Source organism: Sinocyclocheilus grahami, unplaced genomic scaffold (genome assembly GCF_001515645.1).
Source record: "Sinocyclocheilus grahami isolate Dianchi unplaced genomic scaffold, SAMN03320097.WGS_v1.1 scaffold60.1, whole genome shotgun sequence".
NCBI classification, from domain to species: domain Eukaryota; kingdom Metazoa; phylum Chordata; class Actinopteri; order Cypriniformes; family Cyprinidae; genus Sinocyclocheilus; species Sinocyclocheilus grahami.
The window spans coordinates 752,897-763,489 of NW_015505239.1; the positions used below are offsets into that span (position 1 = coordinate 752,897).

The 10,593-nt window shown below is 35.2% G+C and overlaps 1 protein-coding gene across 1 annotated transcript in view; it reads left to right on the top strand.

Moving 5' to 3' along the window:
* rad18 (RAD18 E3 ubiquitin protein ligase) overlaps nucleotides 1-9,626 on the top strand; it is a 38,741-nt gene extending 29,115 nt beyond the window's left edge. The window contains exons 10-11 of the mRNA XM_016271127.1: nucleotides 1,558-1,688; nucleotides 9,606-9,626. Coding sequence (XP_016126613.1) covers nucleotides 1,558-1,688; nucleotides 9,606-9,626 — 152 coding nt within the window. The remainder of the gene's footprint in view (nucleotides 1-1,557; nucleotides 1,689-9,605) is intronic.
* Nucleotides 9,627-10,593: the final 967 nt, after the last annotated feature.

Genomic DNA, 10,593 nt, shown 5'->3' on the forward strand with positions numbered 1-10,593 from the left:
AGCAGGCTATGCCTAATATAAAATAACAAATAACTTACATGAAGTTTAAATAGGTATACAAAACTGGAAATACGTAAACATGTATAATATATAACCAAATAAATAAGAAAGTAGTAAGTTTATTAGCAAAACGAGTAAGAAAACTTGGAGGCACGGCATACAACTTGATGTCAAATAAAATAAATAAATGGCACAAAGTTTAAATAAAGTAAAAATCAGCAAACAATGTGGAACCAATTAAATAAGAAACGAATGTTTAAAAAAAAAAAACAAAGTCAGATAAACGGCAAAAGTCAACAGGCTTTTCGAAATCCAAAATATTGCCAAACAGGCGCTTTTGCATTTGGTTTCGAAACTAAATCATCCGCGATCGTCTTGTCTGTCTCACCCCACTCTTCTTGTCAGTCAGCTCGACTCACTCTCCTCACTGGATAAATTAAATCTGATCTGCGATGCGACTGTTGTTCTTGTTTAATTGTAGTGTCTGTTCTTTTACTGAACTAAATTATTTTTATTACTATATAAAATCAAAACGACGGTGGGGGTGGGCAGGTGACGTAACCGTCAGCACAGTCTATCGCGGCAAGCCTACCGTCAACTACAATGTTCAGCAAAACGTCCGAATAATTGAAATCCGGTAGGATATTTTGTGGTGTGTTCTACCTAATGTTCAGAAGTTCATCCCTGGTAAAACTGATCAGTTATAACAGATATACTGGGAATAGAAACAGGATTCATATGCTGTATCGCAAACAAACACAAATACATGTCAGGGTTTGTGGACATTTAAAAGCAGTGTGTTTCTGTGATAGTGAGCTGTGGTGGATATCTCTGTATTTGTTCTCCTGCAGTTCTTCAGTCATCGTCATTTCAGCTGATCTCTTCTTGAGCCTTTGGCTGATGTGATTTTTAAAGCAGACCATATGACCTTTCATCTGCTTTTGTTGGTTTTCGCCACTACATTTATCATGGTCTGCCTTGTTATGCCAGTGCTTTCAGACACTGAGTCACTGTTATTTTCCATTGCAGGATTCATTCTCTGTTAGAAGAGAACGCTAAGATTGAAATATAATCCTCTATCATTTTCGGTACAAGATAAATTCAGATATTCCTTTTATGGTTTTGTTTTTTTACTTTATTAATTTATTTTGACATTATGTAACAATTTATTATCCAGACATGACTGTTGTATAATGTAGGTTTTGGTATTATTTACAGGAATATTCCAGGTTAAAAAGGTTAAATAAAGTCATCCTGAAAAAAGTTATCATGAAATCATATTTGACTTTATTTACTTTACTTACGGTGCACGTTCCTGATTCATCAGTGCACATTATTGCGGGGGGGGGGGGATTCTAATTAATCTTTCATCAAAATCTAATAATATGCTCTGCCTTTTAAAACTTTCCTTGAGGCATTCAGGTCTGCTATAGAATGCCCATTTTTCAAGATTCAGTATTTATTATAAGAAGTTCTTTTATTTCTTAATTTCTTTATACTTATGGATGAAGTGCAGTTGAACACTTTACGTCTCTGCCTTTTGATTATTTTTCTTAGGGAAGCAGCACAGTAGCGAATTTTCCCGTTTGATTGCCCAGGTCAGAGGTCGTCTGGAGACATCCAAGAGAGCACCGGTCAAACAGGAAGAGGAGAAGTCTGCAGAGGAAACAGACTCCAAAGGTCCCATTGTCTTCAGATTCTCTTCAGATTGCGCTTAAAGATGTTACATAAGACTTGTTTCCACACACACACACACACACACATATATATATATATATATATAATGAGAAGTGTTACATTTGGCAATAAAGAACTGGCATTCAATAAGAAATTGTATCTCAACTGTGAATCACGATGATGACATTGTAATGATTAGGGGCTGCTTTGCAGCTTCTTAATCACAACCTTTGATGGAACTATGCATTCTGCAATGTACCAAAAAGTTTTACTGGGGAATGTCAAGACATCAGTCTGTAGACTGACAACTTGTGTTAAGGAAGCTCAATGTCAAGCTGAAGACATTTCTCCAATCTAACGTTCAGGACTGATCCAAAGTTTTTGGAAACATTTGGTTGCATTATTGCTTTTCTGAAAGCAAAGGTTCACATACTTTTCAACAAAGAAGTTCATTCTTAGACCATTTTACTTGATAAAGAATTGAAAATATGCAGTGTTTTGTGTTATTTGTTTTGATTAGACACTCTTTATCAAGTTTTAGGACTTAAATGTTGAGAAAATGGATGCAGAAATAAAGAAACTTTATAAACATTACAAATCTACCACCACTGTAGTGACAGAGTTACTATATACAGCATATTTCATTCAAACACAAACACTGTTTGAAGCATAATTACTTTTGTGTGCCACCTCAACAATTGCAGTAAATAAGGGCCTGTAGACCCCATCACCTGCTCTGGTGATAAAAAGCACCAGTCTCATGCTGTTATCAGCAAAGCATATGTGGACTTCAAAGTCAATAAGCAGTTTGCAGTGTAAAAATATTCGTATTTGACATCTCTTTGTCAGTCAGTGCCGTCACAATTAGTTTAGTTGCAATTGATTTTGGAATTGCCAGTTCTAGTAGTGGTTATGTGTAAATAGAGATTGCAGCGGTGTGGTGATCAATACAAAAATAACACCCTTTTCAACACACTGTAAATGTTCACATTTTATATATAATGTTCTTATAGTGTTTATATACATATATATGTATGTATATGTAGCACAATTAGTGTTAGTATGACTCTTGCTGTGACACGTGCGGTTGTATTTTTTTTTTTAAACTAAATACCAGCCAAATGGTAATGTTTTTTTATTATTATTTTTAACTCACCAAGACCCATTTTTGTTTTATACCCTGACTGCATCTAAAATACACAAAAGAAAATGTTAGCAATAAAATAGAAAGGAACTTTTCATATTTCTTTTTGTTATGCTTAGAATCCATTAGGTATACATCTAAATGTGGTCTTGATAACAAGTATGCATTTCATTTACCCACAAAACATTGAATAGATCCTTGGACTTGCTTTGATTTGGCCTGGATTATGTGATGAAATTAATACCATTCGACCACAAACGATTTCAAACCCTAACCTGAGGGCAATGTTCCTATCTGACTTTCTTTCCATAGTCCACTTCAAATACTACATACGTCCATTAGGACGGCTCAGTGGTTAGCACTGTTGTCTCACAGCAAAAAGGTACCCGGTTCCTACCGGACTTTCTTTTTGCAAGGACAGGAGGCCTTTCTTTTTTTTTGGATGCTTTTTGTTTGCATGTTTGCATGTTCTCCCTGTGTTTGCGTGACAACCTACTGTGCTTACATGAATAACAAGCCAAGTTCCTTCAGTGTTTTCAATGGCCATTAAGGATGCATTTTGAAATGCCGTCCTTTGTGTCCCTCAAAATGCTTTTTACACTTTGTATGTGAGCAGCTGCTGTGCGTTGCAAAACAATATCCTGGCTGCAATATTTGTTTTGCACATCCATTTTTAATGGTGTTATATTTTGGTCCAGTTTTGTATTTTGTGTTGATATCAGTATTAAATTCTCCTGAGAGCTGTCACCAAGAGTCATGTTATTAATCATAATGCAAGACTGGAATTTAGTTTCAGGCGAAAATGATGTGTAGAATGTGTGATGAAGTTCATCAAAAGGGGGTCTTTTCATTATCAGTGTGTTTTTGTTGATGGAAAATTATAGACGATGAGCTAATAACTTTTAACCAGATTTCATAAGAATATTCATGCCCGGTCACTCTCATCTTAAGACTGAAGAAAGTCACTGAGGGAATTACAAAAATGTAACCTTTGTAAAGAGTTTACGAATGAACTTGAATAATCTTTGCCATTTTTAAACTGAAAAATGTATCACATACTCACTTGTTTGCTTTCTCAAGTGTTGCCCTCATTGCATGGCTCTACATGGCGGCCTTTGTAAGGACACAGCATATATATGTAGATTAATGTGATAAGATGTTACGTGCACATGCCTGCTTGGCTCAGGGGCACTATAATTTGATGTATTTGTTTTATTAATTTGTAGAAGGCCTCCAGTAACAGATGTTCCTCATTGTGTCTTTAGAAAGTGGGTGGACCTTTTTAACAAGGTGAATGATAATGAGATATGCATTTTGCGCTTGCAGTTTGCGCTGTATTCGTTGGCTTGCCAGACAAATCTATACATTTATGTATACACTAGTCAACATTTGAATTGGATCAAAACCTTTCATCAAAGTTGTCCTAAAACCAAAATGCGTTCTTGTCTTAGGACAACTTTGATGAACTTTTTTGATCCATTTCAAATGTTGACTACTGTATACAGTGGCAATGCGAAATTTTGGAAACCCCTTGCAGAATCTGTGAAAATGTCAATAATTTTAACAAAATAAGAGAGAACATACAAAATGCATGTTATTTTTTATTTAGTACTGTCCTGAGTAAGATATTTTACATAAAAGATGTTTACATATAGTCCACAAGACAAAAAAAAGCTGAAATTATTAAAATAACCCCCTTACAAAGTTTGGTGTGTAGTTAGCTGGATGATCTACAACTGTTTTTTTGTTTTGTGATGTTTGTTCATGAGTCCCTTGTTTGTTCTGAACAGTTAAACTGAGCACTGTTCTTCAGAAAAATCATCCATGTCCTGCAGATTCTTCAGTTTTCCAGCATCTTTTGCATATTTGAACCCTTTCCAGCAGTGACTGTATGATTTTGAGATCCATCTTTTCACACTGAGGACAATTGAGGGACTCAAACACAACTATTAAAAAAGGTTCAAACATTCACTGATGCTCCAGAAGAAAACACGATGCCTTAAGAGCCTTAAGAAAAACTTTTGAACAGGATGAAGATGTCCAAATTTTTCTTAATTTGTTGAAATATAATTTTTTCCCCCCATTTAGTACTGCCCTTCGGAAGCAACAGAAGATACTTACATGTTTCCCAGAAGACAAATTAAGTACAATTTACCTTGATCTTCAGGCATCGTGTTTCCTTCTGGAACATCAGTGAATGTTTGAACCTTGGGATGTTCGGGATGTGAATGTTTGAACCACGGGATGTCAATCCAGAGAAACAAATAGAGACATAATTAGCATAGCTGCTGTTCCAACCAAGCAAAATTGATTTGTTTAACCCAAACTAAAGAATAATAATGTGCATTTGATCAGATATACAGTGGGGCAAAAAAGTATTTAGTCAGCCACCAATTGTGCAAGTTCTCCCACTTAAAAAGATGAGAGAGGCCTGTAATTTTCATCATAGGTATACCTCAACTATGAGAGACAAAATGAGAAAAAAAATCCAGAAAAGCACATTGTAGGATTTTTAAAGAATTCATTGGTAAATTCCTCGGTAAAATAAGTATTTGGTCACCTACAAACAAGCAAGATTTCTGGCTCTCACAGACCTGTAACTTCTTCTTTAAGAGGCTCCTCTGTCCTCCACTCGTTACCTGTATTAATGGCATCTGTTTGAACTCGTTATCAGTATAAAAGACACCTGTCCACAACCTCAAACAGTCACACTCCAAACTCCACCATGGCCAAGACCAAAGAGCTGTCAAAAGACACCAGAAACAAAATTGTAGACCCGCACCAGGCTGGGAAGACTGAATCTACAATAGGTAAGCAGCTTGGTGTGAAAAAATCAACTATGGGAGCAATTATTAGAAAATGGAAGACATACAAGACCACTGATAATCTCCCTTCTACCTCCTTTAGTAGACTTTGCTATCCTAGGTACTACCAAAAAAGAGTTTTGCGACCTTAGGGAGCGTGATGGATTGTAGCGTATTAGAAGACTAGTTAGGTACGCAGGAGCTAACCCATTAAGGGCCTTATAGGCAAGTAATAATATTTTCCAGCCAGTGCCTGATTGAGGTCTGACTAGTTGATAAAAAAACTGTCAAAAGAGTTTAAAGGTTAAGGTAAATTTTAGCAATGCAGTAAGCCCCCAACGTTGGCAGCTCCCACTAGTGTAAGGACACAAATCAGAGCTGATAAGATCTATTACAGGCTCACAACTACAGCTCATACTGGAGTCTTGGGATGGATGGTGTTCTGCTTTGGTACTCTGGGTAATAACTGATACTAGAAGCTTATTCACATGGATGATTCTTGTATTCTAGGGATTAGTTTGTATATGCTTATTAAAATATTGCAGACCATGAACCGCATATTTTTCAATATACTGTACTTGTCATTAGAACTTTGCATACTGACATTGAGTCTTTGCTGTAAAAATTAGATTTAGTTTAAATTAGTTGTTTATGCCTAGAGCTCTATTCTAGGGAATGTCCTCTGGTCTTTACTACTTTTCAACTTCTCTCCCAGTTTGTTAAATCTTACAGATGAAGTCTTGCTTATAAAATAATTTAGAATAGGATAAGAGAGTGTATATTCCTTTTTTTTGTTGTTGTTGTTTAAAAAGTTTTTGGTTGTTTCGTTTCTGATTATTGTCAAGGAATGTCTGAAATCATAGCGTCATGATTTAATCTGCTTTGTGGCATTTATTCACTCAGAAGTTATGTATTTAAGTGCTTTTGTTGAACCGTGACATTGAGGAGATTCACAGGTGTATAACCAATCAAAATGCTGGAGGTAGGAAGAGGTTTTGAAGTTCTTCTCCCTTGAAGTTTCAGTGGTAACATGACCTCTGTGTGTCTTGTGAATCAGCAGGAAAATGCCACTTTACCATTTCTGTGGTCTTTATATGTTATAAGAGGAGCTGTGTGGCTCCAGGTGCATAAATTGAGCCAAAAATATTTGTTTTGCAATTTAATCATTTTTTGTTTAATAATCATGTTATAAGCATAGCAGTTTCAGTGAAATTTTACCCATAAAAAATATATATTTTTTTGGTATTTGATGTGGTCCCTTCTCTTGCTTTGATAAGAGCAGTGAATCTGTGGAAGCAATACATTTGATCTTTTTTTTTGTTCATACAGGAGTTTGTATTTGATCAGTTTCTGTCCTGTCTTTTTTCCCTCTTGTAAATTTCGTGCCGATTAATCTTAGCACTTCTGCCTCTGCTTGATCCCTGAATTTAAAACAAACTTTAGTTTAAACAGTGACAATGTATTACATCCCGTTTTTCTTATTCAGGGCAGAAACCAATGCGTGTGGCTCCCTTGTTGTGGTTTTGTTTTATGTGTCATTAATACATTTGGCTTCTCTTTTTCTTGTTTTCTCTCTTCCTCTAAATAATCTCGGTCCTTCTGTGTTACTAAACAGTAGGGCTGGGCGATATATCGAGTTTGTACGATATATCGATATTTTCTTTATAAGTGATTCGATATGAGGCAATACCGTTTATATCGATATACAGTAGTTTGATACGAGCGCATCTGAAAATATAGTGGAGGACACAGACTGAGCTGCTGCGGATTAAATACATAATCCAAATTGTTCTAAACATGAAATACAGAGATATGAATTTTTGCCGATATTGCCCAGCCCTACTAAATAGCTCAATTCAGTCCTTGTATATTCACAGATTTAATATTAAAGCTGCTAGAGGTGGCAATTAGACTCGTCTTTATTAAGATTGCAATTAATAACCATTATGTATAATGGTGGTTTATAGCAGACCTCTATTTAGATGTTCCTAAAAGCTGCTACTACTAAAATGTCTTTATACAAATTTTAAGAAATGTTCTTTTGAGTTAGCTACCGCTTCAGTTACCTCGATTTGACCCCAGCCCCCCACCCCCACCATAACATAATTCTGATGATTTACTACTAGTGTGTTCAGATGGTGGAGCCAGGTTTAATATGTTGCCAGTAATTGAACAGCAGTAGTATATGGTTAAATGGCCCATATGTCATTGACATTAGTTATTGATGTCATTAGTATTATTCTGTTATTCAGTATGTATAGCAGTATTGTACTTTAAATAACTGTTCAGTTTTGTATCAATACTGAATTGCACCCTCAATTTTCACCTTATGTTTAGCTGTCTGGTATAATTCACCTGTTAAACCAAGATAATGAATACATACCATCTTCTTCAGCATATTCACTACCAATTAAAAGTTTGGATGCACCTATGTACATCTTTCTTTTTTTATTATTGAGATGTTGTAAAAATTGTTATATGTTGGCACAAATTATGTGTCTACAAATAATTGTAATCCTTCATGTATGCACCTTTTGATAATACAAAGTCTGTCAAGTGCGTCCAAACTTTTGAGGTCAGAGTTCACAATCTAAACTTTCGTATGCAGCAAGTTTATATGCTTGCCTACCTGCTCTTCCTATATGTCTAAGAATTGAAGTGAATTAAAGTTTAATCCAACCACACAGGTTCATACATTTTAGCTACCGATTCTTAATAATTTCAGTCCCTACTATGTTTTTGTGTATTGTTTTTGTATCCTCAAAATTAAAGTCAGAGATGACTGGGGGCTTTGTTACTGTTTTTATAGTAATGTTTTTTCTCTCTCTCTTCATTTCCAACTTCCTCCTGTGCCACCAATTCCCCCATTTCATCACTCTCCCCTTTCCATCACTGCCTCCAGCTTCACAATTTCCGCACTTCTTACATGGACGATGGCTGGCTTATTGTGTCCCCTGTGTGCAGAATCACAGTATTGCTGCTCTATGAATATGTGTGAAGTGCAGTAAAATGTCATACTATTACGTGGCTCGGAGATCATGTAACATCATGCTTGTGCTTGTTGGAAATTAGTCTAGGACTGTTTTTAGTCTGTTTTTCCTGATAGCTTTACTTTATTCAAGTGGGCCGTGTATAATAATAAAATATTGCCATTGTCTAATTTGAGTCAAAACTAAAAATCCGGTCATATGATGAATGAATCTGAATGTACTGTACATATCCCCCTTTTGAGAGGGAACCATAGATTCTATTAAATATTCCTAACTGGTTTCTCAGATTTCCTGCAACATCTACAATGCAATATAACCTCCAAGGTGACTTGAGCATCACATTATGCCACATTAAAGCTTTGTAACATAATCACAAAAACATGTTTCTCACCGATGAGTTTGTTAATATATTTGACAGTGTTTTTTTTTTATTTTTTATATATATATACATATAAATTGTTTATAATGGCAGAGATGGCCCATGCTGTATTTTTTTAAATATTTAAAATATTACATATTAAGTTTTTTTTTTTCTCTTTGTATGTTTTCTTCAGCTCCATCTCAGATATTTTCTGTTGAAGACATGGCAGCAGCTACTCAAGTAAGTAGCTCTTCGCATGTAACCTAATGACATACACATTTCACTTAGATTAAATCTAAACTCATAATATCTGACACTCATCATTAACAGTTATAGTCATATTTGTAATGCTGCTTTTATTTAATTTTGTGTTTCCTTTTATTCATTTTGTTTGAATGAATCATGACTGTTAATTTAATTCACAATTCATCTTTGCATGTCATTTCCATTCATTTCTCTTCAAATATATAATTTTTCTTTTTGGATAGTGTGGCATATTTTATTAATACTTTTATTCAGAAAAGATTAATTACATTGTTCAAAAGTGACAGTTAAGACCTTTATGATGTTACAAAAGATTCGTTTAAGTGCTGTTCATTTTAGGTTCATTCCAAGAAATGTTTCTTGAGCACCAAATCAGCATATTATAGTGAATTCTGATGGGATTATATGAAATTGAAGACTGAAGTAATGGCTGCTGTGAATTCAGTTTGCCGTCACAGGAATTAATAAAATATATTGAAAAAGGAAAGTTATTTTAAATGTAATCGTTCATAGTATTTACAGTATAGCTGTAATGCAAGTTGGTCTGTTGGTTAATGTTAACAATAGACAATATCATGTCTCATGTTCTTGATGAATATTCTGCAGTTGCAGGCATTTCTGTTATCCAGTACTGATTTTCCCATGTTAATTTTTTGCTACTTTCAGCAATAAACATGTGGTCTATTCTTTGACAGGATGTTGTCCCACAAAAATCCCTGCATCCACAGTCATCTAATGAAGGCTTAGAGTCTAGCGAGTTGTTGTTGGCATGGGTTGTATCCCTATAGTTCCAGCACATCTGGAGTGCGTAAGGCCTTCTTTCAGCGAGGGATTGCTCTTTTTTGATAGAGTAGTGCCCCCCACTATGAGCCACTCACAGGGGGATAAGACTCTCAGGCAGTAGCTGCTCTCTTTCCAGTTCAGTTTTTGTATATTCCCACCCGTTACCCTAGAGCCTGCCTTGAGGATCCACCTCAAGCTTTATAAATGTGGTATGGAAAATTGTACTTGTGGGATAGTATTATGTCAGACGTGATATTAAGACTCTGTTGTCATGATGAGATAAAACAAATCTGTTAAAAGGAACTGTTCACTGTTGAAAGAATTTTTTCAGCCTAGTTATTGAAACCAGTGCTCTTGGATTTAAAGAATCTCTATTAGCATTAATCCATATAGACGTCACCTAATGGAATGTCAGTAAATCGTAGTTTGTCTTTAAATCCTGTTTTCTTATGACTATCATTTACAAAGGCTTAGCAGACTTTTGGTTATGGTGAGAGATGCTGTCAGAACTTTGTACTGTAATAGTCAGGTTTTGATTTTTATTTATTTATTTAATGAATAAAATGGAGG